The 21018-nt window shown below is 38.0% G+C and overlaps 1 protein-coding gene across 1 annotated transcript; it reads left to right on the plus strand.

Moving 5' to 3' along the window:
- Positions 1 to 844: 844 nt before the first annotated feature.
- Positions 845 to 21018, plus strand: rexo1 (REX1, RNA exonuclease 1 homolog). The gene is made up of 16 exons (XM_007245786.4): positions 845 to 1172; positions 2928 to 4840; positions 6869 to 6970; positions 7237 to 7471; positions 8277 to 8434; positions 9688 to 9825; positions 9980 to 10103; positions 11475 to 11600; positions 11877 to 12017; positions 13483 to 13596; positions 14572 to 14645; positions 15192 to 15302; positions 15650 to 15765; positions 16809 to 16947; positions 17043 to 17163; positions 18453 to 21018. Exons 1-16 carry the CDS (start codon positions 1028 to 1030, stop codon positions 18539 to 18541), a joined length of 3846 nt encoding a protein of 1281 aa, XP_007245848.3. The 5' UTR covers positions 845 to 1027; the 3' UTR covers positions 18542 to 21018.

The raw sequence follows: 21018 nt of genomic DNA on the forward strand, positions 1-21018 counted from the left end.
AGTTAAACTTGAGTATTTTCTATTACAATTAAGATTTTCAGCAGCGTCTATCAAACAAGAAACCTTATGTAATGCTTGAATAGAAATCCTTCAGATTTAGGTGTGCAATAGCCCAAGCAATAGAGAAATGTTGGCCTGTTAAGGAGTTAAACATTAGGACATTTAATGGACAGTTAAATCCCACATCCAGCTGTATTTATTTATTGATTTATTTGCCATGTTTTCAATCACTTTAAAATAGTCTTTAGCTAATTGACTTGTTGTAGAATATGACTTTTAGCTGCCAACACACTTGTGCTGTATGTGTAATTCATTGAAAATAAACTTTTGCTTGGTGTTGTCTGTTTATTTGGGTTGTGAATGTGAAACTGAGCAGGGTGAAGTTGCTGGATAACCTTCACAATGATGTGGTTCGCTAACCTAGCTAACTAGTTAGCTAAAGGAAAACAACTTTGGAAAAAGCTAATAAAAAAAGGCTTTTGAATTTTTTTAATACAGTTTAGCTGCAAAGTAAACAGGATTAACTCCTTAAAGTAACTGAATTAATGGCTCAAAAAAAAAATAGTGTTTTATGTTTATATATTATGAAGCCAAAAACAAAATTATATTGAGGCCTTGATGTGACTTGTTGTTTTAAATATCAGTATTATCATACTTACCACACTTTAGAGCATCTATACCTGCATAATACACTTCAGAATAAAAAAAATACAAAAGCTCTTTTTTTTTTGTAGTTTTTTGAAAGTAGCTTAGCTTACCTAAGCTAAGCGAGCTAGCTATCTTACAATCTCCTGACAGGCGATCCGCGCGGCCTCCTCACTGACGTCATACCCGCGCGCTCCTCTCTCGCGCTGGGGGCCTGTTCTCCCGGGCGGACATGGCGTCTCTGTAGGCAGGCTGTGTTATTGTTGTGTGGGTAGAGGAAAAGGAGCGAACTGCGGGGCTCTGGCTCGTTTAAACGGCTGTTAAAGCGGCCGCGGCGAATATTTGAGCGCCCTGTGGCCGAGAGCGCGGTGGGTATGAGAGCATGCTGCGCTCCACTGGCTTTTTCCGCGGGGTTGAGTGTCCGCTGGCAGGCTGTAAGAGACCCTACTGCCACTTCAGACACTCCCGACCACCGGCCGGACTCAGCGCCTCTACCCGGACCAGAGAGACCTCCGCCGGCTCCAACGGTGACTTCAGCTCGCTCTGCAGCTTTCTGACACACCTAGCTAATTAACTAGCTTATTGTCCAGACGGACAGCCCTTTAATCAGCGTGTTTAGATAGACTCCCAGTTGCGTACACAGACACACACACACAAACTTATAACTACACTCCTCAGACATTCTGGACATGCAGTAGCAGGTATAACGTTACATAGTATACAAAATAAGGATAAGATAATAATGAGACACATAAAAATACAATAAAACAAAGTTTTATAAAAATAGAGTCTTTTGTGTCTATGTAAAGGAGGCAGTGCAATTAAACACAGTAAAACAACAATGCACACCAGTTGCTGTGCATGTTGAGAAGATAACTGATGCAGAATAGGGTAAAACTATAAAAAAAATAATGTAATAGGGCATCTATAAGGGAATGTCCATTGAAGTGACCACAGTTGCCGGAATGAAAAAGTCATACAGAGTCTTTAGTTTGCTGTTCTGAGAGGAGTTGAATGGCCTGAGGGACAAAAGAGCTTCTCTGCCTGCTGATGGTGCTGTGCAGAGGATGGTGAACATTGTCCATGATGTTCGTCAGTTTGCTGAGGGCTCTCCTCTCTGCCAGTGGTGTTAAAGACAACAGTTGTTGTTGATGACGATGGAGCTCCACCCAATCAATAAGCTAACTTATTACCTTTGTCATAAATGCCGAGGTACCAGAGCAAATCATCCAGCAGCACCTGCATCTGCTTCTTAACCCAAAAGAGCCCATTTTATATGATGCATACCCCTTCAAAAGATGTGAAAATTATTTTTCTTTCATTTAAAATCATGAAGTCCCTTAGTGACATATATTAATCACCCTGAGAGCATCACCACAGGACAGTGTGTGAATGTGTGTTAGCTAGAGCTGCAACTAATGATTATTTTATTAGTTGACTAATCTGATGATTATTTTTTCAATTAGTTAATTAGTCAACGATTATTTATGCCTTGTCCTCCATCTCTAAAAACAATAGAAAAAGCTGAACATGTGATTTAAAAGTAATTTAAATGTCTAGATAATGTTTAAACGTGTAAATTGCTAATACATAGTGAGTAAATATGTAATCTGTTGTGTTTGGGCACTTTTGCAGACAGACTAAGTTGAATGTAAACTGTGTAAGTGAGTAATTTACCCATCTTCCATTGCACTTCTGTCCTGCAGCACTTTGTGTAATGTGGTGCTGTTACAAATTAACGATTAATCGACAACAAAATTTATAGTCGACAAATTTAATTAATCGACATTGTCAATTATATCAACTAATCGTTGCAGCCCTAGTGTTAGCTCATCTTATCTTGTTTACAGGATGTAGGTGTGCTAAGATAAAAAACAATTCATTTTAAAAGTGTTTTTAGCTTTTACAGTTCTGTTGCAACTTATGAAATGTTTTACATATCATATACCTGATTTCTAAAACAGAATCTTAGTTGTAAAGTTTTAAAAATTGTTGTGTTATTTATGTTGCATTAAAAAATATTTGATTATAACTTATGTTAAACATAAAATATTTACAGTCATGTGCCCACAGTGAGGGAAAAATCATTAACGAGCTGCTCACTGATATGTATATGATTTCATTTTGAATATGGCATCAGTATTCAGTTGAGATAAAATCACCATACCCAATATCAGTTGTTGGTTAGAGGGCTATAAAACCCCCAGCTTTTGGGCTCCTGAGTATTATTGTGTCTAACTAACTTTTTTTTTATTTTATTTTTTTATAACTCTTCTCTACAGACCAAGGGTATGATCCGTTCAGTCCTGAAGTGGTCAGACCAGGAGACCAGCACAATGCCAAGGTGTCGGATCTGTCAGAAGGCCCAGCCCTGGACCCTGGGGTCATGGAGCTGGAGCTGGTCAACCGGGCTATCGAGGCTGTGCGGAGCGAAATGGAGAAGGACAAGAAGAAACTCTCTCAGATTGGGGACCAGGGATACGAGCCTGCTAAGAGCTCAGTTAAAGCAAGTCAAAAGAGACAATTGGCTTCTGCTACGTCATCGTCCCATAGCGCTTACGACCCTGGGAGTTATCAGATGGGCCAGCCCGCTGACTACAACCCCACGCCTCGCTCCAGCAAGTACACTCTGGACTCAGAGAGCAGCAGCCATGCGAATTCCATGGAATACGTACCTACGGCTGTTTCTAAGCCTGGGGTGAAAAAGGCAGTGCCGCCTCCTGCGACGACCCGTACTCCTGCTGCAGGCCTTCAGTCTTCCTCAAAGTGTAAATACACACTGGACAATTCCAAACCCTCCACTGATATGGAGTATGATCCACTTTCGAACTTTTCAGCTAAACTGGCGGCCAAAAAGAGTGGGAAAAATTTGGCCGGGCTGGCAGCAGAGGTGGATGGCAGGAAGAGGACGCACTCTACAGGCTGGGAGAAGCAAAGCACGGACGAGGAATATGTACCAACTGTAAAGAAGACCAGGCAGATGCCACAAACTGTGGCAGATAAGCCAAAGTACACAGCCAGCTTCACTGATTCTGATGAGGAGAGTTCCGGCACGGAGTACCGCCCCACGCCCATGAACCGTCTGCAGCGGAGGAAGAGCAGTACGGGGTCTACAGAGGACAACAGCAGGAGATCGGAAGCGGAGGTCAGAAGTAGTGGCCATAAACGACTTCACGAAAGCCTGGCAGAAAGCTTTGATTCTGACTTAGAGATGCCGGATGTCGAGGAGGTTAATGACAAGCCACTCAATAAGAAAGTGACTGGACATAGCGATCAGATAAAGAGTAAGAGTAGATCAGAAAAGTCAAAGAAAGAGGTCAAAGAGGTTCTTAAGAAAAGCACCAACAGTAGCAACAGCAGCAGCAGCCATAAAGACACCCACAAGAAAGGAAGCTCCAAGGAATCTACGGAGAAGACTTCCAAAAAGCCCCTTCAGGAGAGTGTGAAGAAAGAGAAGAGCCATGGAAAGACCATAGAAGAAAAGGTCAGACCCAAAGAGAAGAACTCAGAGGGAAGCTGCAAAGAAGGGAAAGATGGAAAGAGCAAAAAGGTGGAAAAGGTGAAAGTGGACAAAGAGAAAGAGCGAAGAGGAAGTGGAGGAAGTAGTGATGCTAAGAGGGCCAAAACGGACAAAGTGGACCAAAGCAAAAAGGAGTCCAGCAAATACAAAGAACAGAAAAACGGAAAATTGGAGATTAGCAGTCGAGAAAAAGACAAAAAGAAAATTAGTAGCAGCAGCAACAGCAGCAAAGACAAAAAGATCAAAAAGAGCAGCTCATCCTTGGATCAGAAAGAGACTAAAGCACCCAAGACTAAGCCACGCTCCCTCAGTCATGCCGACCTTTTTGGAGATGAGAGTGCAGAGGAGAACGAGGACGAAGACGACGATGATGATGACGAAGATGAGCGTATCGTCAGGAAGTCTGCCTCAGCTTTTAAACGAGTTGCTCTGCCCAGCAATAAGAGAAAGGCTTCAGATCCTGCAGTGTCTTCATCAGAGGACGATGATGGGTCTGAAGATGAAGGGCAGAATAATGTTGATGATCATAATGATGATGACGACAATGTTCTTGAAGATTATGCAGCACTGCAGGAGGATTTAGACTACGATTCAGATCCAATGGAGGAGTGTCTGAGGATCTTTAATGAGTCCAAGGATGTTAAAACAGAAGACAAAGGAAGGCAAGCTAAACAGGTACAAAATTCAATGATACTCTGTGGTGGACCTTGCCTATAGATTTATTTTTTTTAATATAAATTTTACAAAATCACAACATTTAGCTTTTAAAAAATGTCTAATGGTTTGTGAATGTCACTTCTTAGTATAAGAAAAAGTTCAGTTTTTAGGTGCGTGACCAGTGGCTGTAGAAAAGCCTGGACAGCCCAGTATCTCTCAAAAGTATATTGTGTATCATATAAGATCAAGCTATCATGTACTAGGCTCACATTTTTTTTCTGTAAGGTTGATTTTAGCATTAAATGGTAAATATGATCTGATTAGGTTTTAGCTATCCAGCTAACATTAATGTATTTAGACTTTTTTGGCCCTGTAGTATTTTTACCTGGTCTCAGACTCAGTGCTTCGGTCTTTATTATTTGGCACAGACAAGAAAATAGCCTTCAGTAGCTGTGGGACAATATATCAATATCATGATTTATCATATGTAGCTTGAAACCTAATAAACATATAGTAATAATAATTATAGTACCACGGCCAGTGTTGGCCAATTGGAGTAGCGCATCCATGGTTGCTGGATTCTCTTTCAGCATACAGTAAATAAGTCAGCAAGTATCTCTTTGAAATATGTATCTGTTTAAAGCAGCACTAGGTAGGATTTCCTTGATTTTTCATCTTTTTAAAGAAGTAAAATTACAGCTTGAAACTCACTGCAGCGCTGCATTGAGGTGTAATAGGAGGAATAGCGGTGCTCTCGTGTCTGTGCCGAAGCTCCTCTGAGCTCAAACCAGTTAGTTTTCCGAGACGGCCTCGACCAACGCTCGCGAGAACTGCGACCTGCTTTCCGATCTTTAGTTCTAACAGTTCTACAAGGACTACTGGTTCATTCTTCACAAACTAACATACAGACACTCTGGCAGAAGCTGGAAAGAGACAGAGTATGTCTGTGAGAAAACGAGAAAGAGAAACTAATCGGCCTGAAACATTTATTACACTCTCTGCAACAAAATCTCAATCCTACCTAGTGGGGCTTTAAAATATCACTGTTATCAGATTGATATCATCATGCATCCCTACAGTAAAATATATATATATATATAATTTCTGCTATTTGCTTGTTTTATGAGTATTTTATCCTCTTCAGTATCACAAATGTCATAAAGTATCGCAGAGAATGATCTTACTATATATATCAAGTATTGCAAAATCTTATCAGTATCGTGATCTCATCAATATCATGGACATCATATTTAGATAATATCAGGAGATGCCCTGTGATTCCCACCCCTAGTCACCAGTGCATGCTGACATGCTGAGCTCAGGATCATAGTAGGTTTGATTGATTCATCTCAGAGGTAAACAGAGTGGAACTGTACTGTAATTTGATGGAAACGTTAATGGTTTGTTAATAAAATATATGAAATACACTCTTCCTGTTTTCACATAAACTTAACACACTAGTCATCAACAGGAAAATCCACTTTGCTAAGGACGTTTTCACATCTGTGGTTAATTTGTCTGGTCTGGATTAGTTCATAAGATTGCTTGGGGCTTTTTACCCGCTCGGCACCAAAAATGCTCACCAATAAGCAATGCAGGCACATTGTCTCCTCTGATTGGTCAGAGCTGTCTGGTGCAGGAGCAAGAAAGCAAATACAGCAAGAAAGTTCTGTTTCAGACCAGTGTGTATAGTTGTGCAGTATAACACTGAATTTAACCTTGAATTTAAAACTGTTTTCAGTGGGAGAATACGGAGCTGTGAGGCGTGAGCTGTAGTAATAATACATCTGGATAATAAATCAGATTTAACTGCACCTGAACAGCCATTTATCTCAAATTAAAATAAGTATATGTGACAGTCAGTTTGCATTGCGGGTCTCGGTACAGTAGGCAAATCTGGAGCTGCCTCTGATCTGCTTTTGTGTAGTGTGGCCTTATCTTCACTGAAAAACACAGTTCTGGGGAAATCTCTGTCAAAACAGAAACTGACACACTTGAGGGGAATTTTGCTGGTCAGTTTCATTCTTGCTTGTTTGTGTTTTTCAGGCTCCCAGAGAGGATCAGGAGGATGAGGAAGCACACAGCACTTTAACCACACTCTTCCCTGGCCAGAAGAAGAGAGTTTCACACTTTAAGGCCAAAGGAAATGTATGTGTTCTGTTTTTTCCAGTTAAAAAGTGATGTACACTTGTTTACACATGTTTAGGGACCAATTGAACTGTTCTAGATGTCAGTGTTTATCCCTGTTTGAATGAGATTAGTTTTATATAAGGGCAATGTAAGAATTGCTGATGTATCTGATTGTAGTCATTTTAACATGAGTTCCTTTTATGTTGAGAATATTCAATATAGTTCTATATATATTCTAATGTAATATGTTATCAACTGTTCATACATACATACTTGTTACTCAGGAGGAGACGTCGCTGAACACCACGCCGAAGCCGCAGAGGAGACTGACTGCGCAGCAGATGTGTTACCAGCGCATGCAGATCGCTCAGCAGCAGGCAGCGCAGCTCGCCGCTGCCGTGAAAACTGCGTCCGCATCCTCAGGCTCCGCCCACAAACCCACCCTCAGCCCCGTGTTTGCAGGGGAGAAGAGGAGAGTGATGCACAAACCGAACCCCGCCTTAGTCTCTGCAAAACCTGGTACGGAACGGTCATCACATCTACATGACATCACATCTTGTAGTGAGCTAGTCTGAAAAACTAAGCTTGGGCTCAGATTTTTCCTGGACGATCCTAATCAGTTTTTTTCTGATTTTGCTATTTATAGGTTTATGTTTGAGTAAAATGAGCATTGTTGTTTTATTTTATAAACTACAGACAACATTTCTCCCAAATTCCAAATAAAAAATATTGTCATTTAGAGCATTTATTTGCAGAAAATTTGAAATTTTTGAAATAACCAAAAAGATGAAAAAAAAAGAGCTTTCAAACCTCAAATAATGCAAAGAAAACAAGTTCATATTCATAATTAAGATTATAAGAGTTCAGAAATCAATATTTGGTGGAATATCCCTGGTTTTTAATCACGGTTTTAATGCATCTTGGCATCATGTTCTCCTCCACCAGTCTTACACACTGCTTTTGGATAACTTTATGCTGCTTTACTCCTGGTGCAAAAATTCAAGCAGTTCAGTTTGGTGGTTTGATGGTTTGTGATCATCCATCTTCCTCTTGATTATATTCCAGAGGTTTTCAATTTGGTAAAATCAAATAAACTCTCAAATAATAGCGTTTTACTAAGTACATAAATGAACACTTACTCCTCACACCAACTCCTTCCTTTATATACCATATTTCTTTTGAAAAATGCAGATTAAAGCATGTATTGGGTTTATAAAAAATCAATAGTATCAATCTACAGTACCAGTCTTTCATTTTTAATATGGTGTACTGTGGATAATTGTTGAATTTTTATTGTGTATGTTTTTGTGTTGGCGTTTTGCAGGTTTGTCAGAAGCGCAGCGGGCTGGCCGCGGGGTGTTGTCACCCGCCAGGGTGGCACCAGATCAGCCGTCAGTCAAAGCCCAGACATCTGCTGCCATGCTGTCTAAAACCATATCAACTTCTGCACAGAAGAGAGTGGCTCACACCCCAACCCTCAAGGTCTCAGTAATCTCTGTACTTTAATGCATGTCATTCTGAAATGAGCAGTTTTAAAATTAAAAATTAAAACCATTTTAAGTTGAAACATACAGATATTTAAGTCACAGCTGAAAAAATTGTGGGTGGTGAGGGGCGGTCTTGCCATTTACAATTTTATATTGATATTATAATGGAATATTTTTTGTGCAATACTGCACAATATTTTCCACAAAAACACAGTATCAACCTTTAATGTATTTAAATCCAACCACTAGATAGCAGTGTTGTACTTATTTGTTAGAACCCATTGTTATTATTGTATTAAAAAAGTAGGCTGATCTTTTATTGAGATTTTATAAATGATAATATAAGCAGAGTGATGAATATTATTAATGATAATGTTTTGGGCTGAACTTGCTAGGATGACCTGATCTGGCCAGACTCCTCCCACATTCTCTCTATAGCTATGCTTTCAGTGTCAGTGATCAAAACATTCCTGCATTCACCCTAAATGTGGCAAATTTATGGCATGGCACAGCATATTCACGTTACACAGCATTTATTATTAGTATTGTATTTGACACAGACAAAACACATCAGCAGGGGATTCTGCTATATTTTGCTATTCAGATACTCTTTCATGTATAGTCTAGTAATTCTTCTTTAATTTTTGCTGCCCATCATCTGATTTTTACACTCTCTGTAATGAAATGTACAGTTTGGTCAGTGTTCTGTAAGCATTGATGATATTCTTAATACGATAAAAAAGTATCACAATGCAATAAAATGGATATATTGCCTGGCTCTAGTCCAAATGTTTTAAATATTTGTTTTTTTAGAAGGGGATGTAGACAACAATATGAGTATTATTAAATTCCCCATTAATATATGATTATTAATATTGGAAAAAAAGTGATTCAAATGATAAGTGACTCTCGATTATGATTTAGATTTCTTACATAACAACTTCAGTTTTCTCATTTGTAAAAAAAATATATATATATATTTTCCTTTACTTTTAATTTTAACATTTTTCTTTCTTCAGTAGTAGCCCCCTTCGACCTTAAATGTAGCTTTAATATTTAACACAGCTCAAACATAACATTACCTTATATTTCAGTTAAGGAAAAGTGTAAAATATAAAAAAAATCATAACTCATAAGAGTTCTTTGAAGTCTATTTAAACAGATTTCCTCTGGAAGCTTATATATGTAAAGATGTACAATCTCAAGTGTCACACTAATAGTGTTTCTTCTTTTCTTCTCTTTATTAAGAGCTCTTCTATGAAGCGGCCAGTCATTCCCACAGAGTTTGGAGCCAAAGTGCCCACAAATGTCCGTCAGCGCTACCTCAATGTCTTCATTGATGAATGTCTTAAATTCTGCTCCTCAGAGGAGGCTGCTTTTCAGATGGTGAGTTTTTAGTTTTAAGTCCTGTTAGAACTCCTAATATTGGCCAATACCCATCCAATTCATTCTCTGACCCACAGCTTGGGTAAGATGAACAGAAGTGCCCACCAGTAAAATAACCATTATCTGCTCTCTCATCATGTGCTGCTTCTAACAGGCTCTGGAGGAGGAGAAGCTTGTGTATGACCGGAGCAACAGTAAAAACATCTACCTGAATGTTGCAGTAAACGCACTGAAGAAACTCCGCAGCAAGAGTGCCAACGCTGCCTCCACTACCACCAGTATGTCTGATCTATGAGTTTTTTCGTGTAATGTTAATGCCAAGCTAACATTGGTATATGTTTATTTCTTACATACAGAGCTAGAGCTAGTATTATTAAATTAATAATAAGTAATATTAAAACTTTAATGTCATTCACATCACATGTTGCACATGAGGTGGAATCAGGGCCGTTTCAATGCATTTGGCGGCCCCAAGCAAAATTGACCCCACAATATAAAGGATAGTTTAAGGTTTTGGTGTGTTGTTTCCATGATTTTAAGATGATACTATTGTCAGTTAGTAGCTTTATCTGTTCTAGTGTTAAAGACAGACAGTGATGTTAAAACTGGTGTTTATGGATACTGCTGAACATGTTCCAGTCTGGTTATATGCTACTGTCAGAAACTAGTGGAAGGGGCCTATTTAAGGGGGATTCTGATAACAGTGTTGTTGTACTTTGTTTCTTTAACCTTAATATAATTTAAACGGCCTCTCTCACAGTTTGTTGTTGCATTTAATTCATCAACAGTCGTTGTCTGGGGGCCCCAGACCAACTCGGGGGGGCCCCCAGACAATTGCTTGGTTTACCTGTCCAGTTGCAATGAGCCTGAGTGGAATTAAATTGTTAACTCAGGATCGAGTTCCACTCAAAAGATTAATATAATCTTAGATAGGATAAGATAAAATAAATAATTAAATGTTAAATAAAAGATTAAAATAGACATAATAATTGTATGTCTATTAATTTGTTTAAATCATTTATTAGTAAAGAAAGACTTCCTACATTATATATTGTTACTGTAATACTAAAACGTTGTACCTAAAAATATGGCAACTTTATAACAGAAAGACTTTTAATAGATTTTATTATGCAATATGATATTGTTCCAATACATTTTGGAGCATTTCTATTGGTCAATATGTTGTGCAATGTTAATGCATTATAAAAAAACAACTGCCAGGTTCACCTTATGTTAAAACATGTCTAAACATTTTTGCATGGCTTTTCATACAGTGTTATATTTAATATATATGTCTCTAATAATAGTCTGGAATATTTTAATGTAACTTTTTTATATTTTCTGCTGATATGACAATACACAATAACAATAACACTCTAGTGTTTGACTACATGTAGGGGTGGGTGATATGGTATACATATTATTTAGTGATATTTTAAGACATTTTTCACAATATTTGTTATAATACTTTCTCAAGTAAACAAAATGCACCAGTAGCATGACCGTTTCATACGGTTTCATACTTACTATAGTTATTTTATTCATAATACGCTGAACTCATTGCTGTATTCCTAAAGCAATGAGGAAATCCATTATATGAATCACGATATGATGTGTCAGAGTAAAGTTCACTGTTCTGCTCTCCTCAGAAAAGACTGCTGGCTCAGCAGGCAGGAAGGTTCAGTCTCATGAGGGAGTTCTGGGCGGCCGGCTGGCAGCTACGACCAGCTACACCATCAACCGCACGGGCAAACAGCAGGACATGGAGCTTAAAGGTAAAGTTGGCAACATGACCTCAGGATTAGAGTACATTAGGACTTTTTTTTAGACAATTGGTCTCTAGTCTTAAATAATATGTTTTTTTACCTCAGAAGAGCAGAGAAGATACTTTATTGAACATTATTTTATTTTTTATTTAGTCCCAGCTCATTTCAGTAGTTTTAACTAGGTGAATAAGGCTTTAGAAATGTATTTAAAATGACAAATACAGACACCAGTAACACATACGGTGTGTGTTCGTGCATGTGTGTGTGTGTGTGTGTTCTCTCCAGGTGCAGTCCTCTACCGGAAGCTGAAAGAGTATGTTTTGACTGAAGAGCAGCTGCAGGAACACTGTTACCCCAGACCTAATCCAGACCGCCTGGGTCACGCAATCATCTATAACATCCCAGAGAAGAACAAAAACACAGAACGTAAGAACATTCAAGTCAAAAGAGCTGCAACAATAAGTCAACATAATTTATAATGAGATAGATAGATAGATAGATAGATAGATAGATAGATAGATAGATAGATAGATAGATAGATAGATAGATAGATAGATAGATAGATAGATAGATAGATAGATAGATAGATACTTTATTGATCCCGAAGGAAATTTAGCATTTAGCTAATGTTGTTTAAAAAAATTGGTTGACTATTTTCAGTGTTATCTAATAATTAATTTGTAATTTAAATGCACTATAAATTGATGGGGCAAGAAATATACAGGGAAGAGGGAATGGATTCTCTCTCAAACAGTTTACACACAATTTAGTCTCTGTCGCCATAAAGTGACTATTCTTCCATTAAATATCAATACTTTCCACATATAAATCTGGGCAGCTGGGCACTTAAGTAGGGTTTTAAGAAAATATTAATATATTGAAGTATCACAATATTTAATTTTCCATTGCTGTATTGATTATCAAAAACATAGTATTGGTTCTAAATTAGTAGCTTACAGATTGGAGTCAGACAGTGCTTTATTTTGTACTGTGTTTAAACCCCAAACACTAGATAACCACGTTGTACTCTCTTTATATTTTTATATCCCACTCTTCTGAATACTTAAAACCTTTTTCTTTTACCGTATTTTTTGCACTATAAGGCGCATTTAAAATCCTTTAATTTTTCCAAAAAAATCACCAGTGTGCCTTATAATAATCATGAGAGTTTTATCTATCAGTACCTCTTTACTATTTTACCAGAATTCTTAATTCAATGTGAAACATGGTTATATATAATTGTTTAAAATGTACCAGCAGTTGACCAGTATTTACCAGAATTATTAGGTGACGCTGGAATACTGTATTTTTAAATACCTGCATTTTATTTACAATCTATGACAGTGACATCATTTTTATTTAAGACCTTCTAAAGGCAAAGGAGTGAAATGCTCTGAAATGGTTGGATAAACCAAATTGAGCAGCTTTTTTTACCACTAGATGGCAGAGTGTGCAAAGTGCCACCATGTTTTTTTTTTTTCTTTGTTGTTGAATTTCTTGAACAATATATATTATCAGTATATATATATGAGAGAATCTGTAATAATGGGATTCCCTGTTAAATCACAGTACTGAAGAACAGTAAATTATCATATTCTGATTCACAGTGACCCTTAATTTAGGGGTGGATGATATGGAGAAAAAAATATTGGATCACAGTATTTAAAGACATTTTTTAAAAACACAATATTTAAAACAGAAGTTTGATATGTAGACAAAATGAACTTTAGCTAATGGGCATTTTTAAACTGGATAAACAAGATTAATTTATTAATTGGTCTGTGTTCTTTAATGTGTTCTGACAATTTCCACAAAATGCTTAGAAAAATACATTGTGTTTTAGAATAAAATGTATCTACTTAAATTCCACTTTTTTGTTTTGTTGTTTCAGCTTTCTCTAAGGTGTGCTGTCGATGTGGAGCCGACTACAAAATCAACGCCAATGGCAACTGTGTTCGCAAAGAGGAGTGCAGCCACCACTGGGGCAGATTACGCCGATACAGAGGTATATTTTGTGATATATCATATACTTTTTATTTGCGAAACATTATTAATATGTGGCGTCAAATATTAATATATTTTATATTGCTATAAATTATCTTAGACTGGCCCCCCAACACCTTATTTACTTTAAATGGAAGCCAAATTCAAAGTTATTTCTAAACATTTCTATTGGTCCGTTCATAACATTTTGATACAATGTAAAGAATATTTGCCAGATTTTTATTATCTTTAAATTGTTGTAACTCCAGCTTGTTTTGGTATCGTAGTCTCCTAGTAACAGAAGGGTCTGTGTGTGTGTGTGTGTGTGAGAGTGAGTGAGTATACGAGTTTATCTGAGTTCATTTAGATTGACTGTGACCTCAGTGGTGTAGTGAGTGTGATCTCAAGTATTTCAGAAGCGACAGCAAGTCACACACATCTTACACATCATACACTTAACTTACACTAAGGAACCCTGAGTGTTCCAGTAAGCCAGGGCAATATTAGCAAGTTGTTTGTCCGACGTAGCTTGTTTTAACACGTGAACACGCAAGCTACTGTCAAATATATTTCCCTTGGAACGAGGGGAAAGAAGAGCTAGCGCTTAGCACAGTTGGCGGGTGATGCTAATGCTGCTCCAGCAGTGCTATCTGGGGTTAGCAGCAGGCTACAGGCCGATAATACTCACCACTAAATGGCGAAAGAGATAGCGCTTAGTGCAGTTAGCAGCTAATGCTAATAATGCTAATGCTGCTCCAGCCTCGGTGCAAGAAAACTAAACTGAAACTCCTGTATAACGCTGTACCTTAGTGGAGTGGCTTTACTTCTCTTTTACAACCTGACAGGTAGAATTTCCATACGTTAATTTTTGGGAAAATTATAGGATTTTCGTTGGACCTTTATAAAGCAAAAAATGCTTTTTCAATCACAGTTTTAATGTGAGCAAATTTTTGCATATATTTATTTTGTGTGTTTTATGTGTGTCTGTGTCCTGCAGTGCCGGGAGGTTGGGAGACTCAGTATAACTGCTGCTCGGGTGCCGTGGGCTCTCCTGGCTGTCAGGTGTCTAAAGTAAGTGTGCTGTTGAGATTCTTTCTGGTGTAAACCACCATACGGTCTTCATCACATTATTCAACATCACCACCTGTTTCTCTCCATCTCTCTCTCTCTCTCTCTCTCTCTCTCTCTCTCTCTTTTTGCCATCTGTCTCAATCTGTTGCTGTGTAATATTCTTCTGAGCGAGATGCTGCTGATCAGAGCAGTGTGTTGGAGATGTGAAGGAGGTATTGTAGGTCAGGTGATGTCCACAGTATGTTAACAAATAAAATATGCTGTAGTGCATACTTTATGGGATGTTAATCATCTATCTTCATTTACGTTTCTTCTGATATCAAGGCTGTTAAAAATGTAGCATGCTTGTGTTGGAGTAACGGTCTCTACTTTCCATTGAAGCCTTTCTACTAGATTTTTGGGAGCGCTGCTGTGAGGATTTGAATGCATTCGGCAATAAGAGTATTACTGTATTAGTGAGGTCAGGATGTTGGATGATCACCACCCTCATCTCATACGGTACTTTTGCTCCATTGTTTACGATGTAATTCTTGTTCTTGTCTGCAGCAACACGTTCAGGATGGCCGTAAGGAGTCTTTAGAAGGCTATGTGCAAACCTTCAGTAAGTCATTACCAGCTGATGGCAACGGAGGAGTCTACGCACTGGACTGTGAGATGGTGAGACACTGATTTTGCAAAAACACAAATCAGCCATAGCATTAATAGCATTGGCAAGTGAAGATGAGAACTGTTTTTGCAGGTGGTTTTAATGTTATGGCGGATCAATGTAAAGACGTAAATTATACATTATAGTATATGGTTAAGTAATGTTACATTACGTTACATTTAGTAAACACTTTTATCCAAAGTATATTTAGCTATAGAGCAAGGCAAAAAAAAATGTAACAGGGCCTAAAGGAGGCCAAGGGGAATAGTGGGGTAGAGGAGGAAAGGAGAGAGAGCAGAAAATGAGGTTAGAAGTAGTTTGTTTGTTTGATATAAATCTGTTAATGTGCTTCTCCTAGTGTTACACGAAGCAAGGCTTGGAGTTGACCAGGGTCACTGTCATCAATGCGGATCTTAAGGTGATTTACGACACGTTTGTGAAGCCAGAGAGTAAAGTGGTGGACTACAACACACGGTAAGAGTTCAGAACATACAGAAAATGGATATCATTGTCTGCTTTTATTGTAATGGAGCCTTGAGCCACTAAACTGCATGTCTAAAGTTATTGAGACAAAACTGTGTCAACTGTTTGAAATTGTACATGGTGCCCTTAATATTGATATGAAACCTGAGTTCATGGATGTTATATAGAATTTGAGACTCATTTTGGCAACTTATCCACCTTATTCTTGTTTATTCCAGTCATGTTGTATGAAGCGATTTATTTAATGTAAATGCAGTCTGAAGTAGCTACAGCTGTGCTACTCCACATATCATCAAGTAGCTAGCTATGCTAACCTTACATCCCAACAGGATTTTTTAAAACCTATTTACAGCACTTTACATCAGGGCTTCAATGATTAGTTAACATATTCAACAACATCAACAATTAAAATTGTAAACATTAATTTTAGTTGATAGTATGTGATTTTTGTTGACTCCATCCTCAGCTCAAATAAAAATAAAAAAAAGGCCAAAAAAATTTAGTAGTTTGGCAGGGGCATTGGGTGATGTATGGGTTTAAAGGCAGGGCAAGAGGGAGAGCTGATTGGCTGAGCTGAAGCAGCAGCAGGTTTGATGTCAGCAGGGAGGTGGTATTATTGATTGACTGATTTGCATATTGTGATGTGTCTGCGCACCAAAGTACACAAACGTATCATCCTCACCTGTAGCACAGCTGAACCTGTGGGGGCGCTGCAAAGGCAGAAATTACCACAATAAATGCGTTTTTTTAAAGGTTAGGAAATATAAACATTTTATGCAGGACTGGAAAAAATATGGTTTAGGGTTTAGTGTTTTTTTTTAAGAGAGTGTACTCACTGTATTTCAGCTCATTGTGTATTTAAACATATTCTCATTGTTTATATTCTATACTGAGTGTATAGATATATGTAAAAGTATTAAGTCGTGCCTTTTTATCACAATATAGAAAAACATGAATTTGAATTATTTATGAATATTTATAACTGGATCCTTGCTGGGTATATAGGTTAATGTGCGTATTGTGAATGTGTTCAGGTTCTCAGGTGTGACTGAGGAGGATCTGGAAAACGCTACGATGAGGCTGCGAGACGTCCAGGCTGTGTTACTGAACATGTTCAGCGCTGAGTCCATCCTGATTGGCCACAGTCTAGAGAGTGACCTCACAGCCCTCAAGGTCAGACCCTTCTCTGTGTACTTGTACAGAGCTCAGTGTTGGATTTGGTTTGGTTTTGTTTTGAGTGTTGAATTTGTTGCTGAATTCTCTCGTAGCTGCTGCACAGCACGGTCGTTGACACTGCTGTGGTTTTCCCTCACCGCCTCGGGCTTCCCTACAAGCGCGCTCTCCGCAACCTCATGGCCGACTACCTCAAACGCATCATCCAAGACAACGGTGAGGACAAAGGGATTGTGTTCATTACAGTAGATGTGTTGCATACCTTTTTATATGTTTGTCTAATTTCATGTTGTTTATGTTGTATTTTAATGTGTGGTAAGTCTGAACATCTGCAAACTTGACCAGGTTTTCCTTATAAAAGAAACAAATTAATATGAATGTGACTTTCTGTAAAATAAAGGGGAATAAAGGCTTTCTAGGTCACTTCCATTATTCTGCTTTACACTCGTAATGCAGTAATGCAACACTCGCAATGTAAACCTTAATGCACAATACAGATGATTTCTTTCCTAACAGCTACAGAAAAGTCTTTATATACAAAATATACAAGGGAACATAACAGTACTAAAAATGCAGATCTAGAAAACTAAGATTAGAGGAAGCATGGTTCACCAGTATGTATATATCCTACAGTAGGCAATGACCAATGGCTGACAGTAATAAATAGCAATTAAATAATTGCAAATAATTGGTAATATTGCACGTTGTTGGTAAAAAGATTATGCTACACATGGTAAATTTTATCAGTCACTAGTGTGAAACTTAACATAAAAGCCCATTATTTAATTTACAAGGCCAATTACCCAACCTACTCATTAGGACTCTCCCTATCAGCAACTGCTGCTAATGCAGCATTGCCGAGTAGCATCACAGCACGCTCGGAGGAAAGCACAGCGATTCAGTTCTGATACATCAGCTCACAGATGCCTTGTGCTGATCATTATCATCATCCTAGTAGTGATGAGGGTAAACAGCGCCATCTACCCACCCAGAGAGAGCAAGGCAAGAGCAATTGTGCTCTCTCAGGGCTCTGGCAGCTGAAGGCAAGCTGCATAAACGGGATTCGATCCAGCAATCTTCTGATCATAACGGCATTGAGTTAGTTCGGATAACTGGAAGCCCATAAAAACAAATGTGTACAATTAGCATACAATACAGCAGTGTTTCAGTTTTTTTATGATTATATTTTTTTGCAGACTGATCTGGTTTGGAAAACCTGTTTTGATCAAACAGCATAGACCTAAACAGAAATACTGTTCTTTTACCTTACCCCATTTAACCTATATTTAAACTGTTTAAAGTATGTTTAGGGTGAAGAGGAAGAGAAATTATACATTGAATAAAACAAATAATAGAAGAATACTAAAATTATGGTTATGATGTTAAATCCATGGATAGATATCAAATTTATCTGTTTCATTAAGTGAATAACAACTGTAATATAATAATAATAAAGCATAATAAAGCATTTAATAAACACCATTACATTTGTCTCATCTCTTTAGTGGAGGGACACGACTCCAGCGAAGATGCCGCCGCCTGCATGGAGCTCATGATATGGAAGATCAAAGAGGACGCCAAAGTGAAAAGATGACCTCAGACCTCCCTGACCCTCTGCTCTCTCTCTCTCGTCCCCTCACACCCTGTAATACTAGAGTGAAGGAGGGAAACTGAGGAAGCAAAAGCAGAACTAAGCCAGAGCGGCGGTCTTCTGCTGCTGCGCTGGGTCTGAATTTGCACTGGAGTCCCGTGCGAGGTGAACAATGTGAAAGAAAGGAAAAGACTAAGAAGAATGAGAAGGAGAGAAAGGTGCCATTACTGCCTGTAAAAAAGGGGGAGGGGCGGAGCTTGTACAGATCTGGCTGTTTAAGGAGAATTCCTGTGATTATTCCAAATTTCTGTATTTCAAATTGAGGCGAAATGGTTCATTGTGGAGAAATGTACCAAATTTACTTACCCTAACAGCAGCACACATATATCTCCTTTATTTACCATCCCAACCCACCCATTTACCTAATGTAAACCCACTTTAGTTTTCCTGTATTTAAGTCTAGACTTGAGGATGTCATCTTTCATTACTTTCCTGGCTACATTACTATCATAATAACATCAATTTCATAGACCTTAACACAGAACCTTGTGGAACGCCACAATGCTAAACCATGCACAAATAAAAAAAAAACTTTTTTTGCATTAATAGTTTTTGCAACAATAAAATAATTAATTTAGGCTTTAAGAGAGAAACTTTACAACACAAATTTTGCAATTTTATACATACATCAATATACCCTGAGTGCACACCAATATACCCTATGAAAAATACTACTTTAAAACAAGGTTATTCATTATTATTCATTATTCATTTGGTGTATTAATGTTCTATAAGGAAGCTTTTAGACATTAGCATTAACCCCTCTGAACCTGTATTGTATCGACACGTCCAAAAGCGTAACTCTCATAACCACACTATTGTCATAATTAGCATATACATTTCAAAGGCCCCAAAATAGGACCCTGTGGGACTCCACAAAATATGCTAAATCAAATCTACACTTTTTTATATCTCGTAACTCTCATAACTGTCATGTCTTTACTGTCATCATTAGCATCAATTTCATAGACTCAAACATAGAGCCCTGTGGGACTCCACAAGATATGCTACACCAAATGGTTAACAAATAATTAAAAATGTATAATTTAGTGTCTGCATTGAGATTATTAGCTGAATAATAAACTTTTGCTGTATTTGTGATGTAGAGTTTAACCCTAAACACGCTTTTTACCATCTGAACCCACCATTAAAGACCAATTTATACATTTCCAGCCCTTAGGAAAATATACTTCGTCATACTATGTCTCATACATTACATAATTAGTCATAAAATTTAACATCAATTACATACACCCCCCATATAGACCCCCATATAGAATTGTTCTCAAATCCTATGAATTAGTAATACAATTCTCTATTTAAAGGTAGTATGGGTTTATCTTAAACCCTTCAGACATCCTGTTCTGTCCTGTTCAATTCACCACCACTATGGGCAGTTCAGAAATGGTACATTTCTCTAGAATGAAGCATTTCAAGCTGAACCACTTTAGTTCACTTGAAATAAGAAAAAAAATATTAGTGGAGTTTCCCTTCATCATGAAACAGATGCTAATCCTCGTCCAGTCTGATACCAGGCCTGTTTTCTCCTAGATAGCGCCCCCTTCAGACGGCCTGTTCAGGCTTGGTAAAAATGTAAGAAACTGAAGGTAAAATGAGAGAGACTGTTATTTATTTAACTTTGTGTTTCCCCATACCTCCAACAAAAGACCCCCCAAACTATACAACAGCTGTAAAACTGTAGTGCCATCGTGTAGCCTGTAGGGGGCGAAAGGCAAGGCTGCTGCTTTAGAAAGGCTGTATGTAAGGCTGTTGCACTGCTGGGAAGCCTGAGGTGAAAAGTCAGATATATGTAACAGTATTAAACCCACAAACACAGTCCTACCTACTAGATCCTATTTAGTGCTGGTATGTTAGCACTCTGAGGAAGCACGTATAGCAACGTATATACGGTCTACTGACTTTAGCTAGTTACATAGCTGTTAAACGTTATTCGGAAGCCCATGCCTTTCGTAACTGTGATAAGAGATGCACTAGGTGGTCGTAGTCTGTAATCTGTACAGCAGATAAAATGATGCTGTTTTTGTTATTTTTTTCACACAGATGGTCAGAAGACCTGATTTGCTTTGCGCCACCTTTTTCTTTTCTATTTTTTTAATTATTAGTATATCACAGACTATGAGATGCATGGATCTGAGCTGGCTGGCTAATACAGTCACTCAGTCACTCAGACTAGGCCTAGCCTACACACACCTTACTATCAGTTAACCCCGTCACTAAATACATCACTGTAAACCCACTGTAACAGCTCACATCACACCATTTCTGTCCCCCAGTTTTTTTTTTCGAGGCATTGTGTTTTGTTATCAAATGGTTTAACCCTTAAGCCATGTGCTGTAAATATGCTGTATCAAAACCGTTTTGTATCTATTTTTGTTTTCTATTAAATGATTTAAAACAAA

The sequence above is a fragment of the Astyanax mexicanus genome, chromosome 12, assembly GCF_023375975.1.
Source record: "Astyanax mexicanus isolate ESR-SI-001 chromosome 12, AstMex3_surface, whole genome shotgun sequence".
Classification (NCBI taxonomy): Eukaryota; Metazoa; Chordata; class Actinopteri; order Characiformes; family Acestrorhamphidae; genus Astyanax; species Astyanax mexicanus.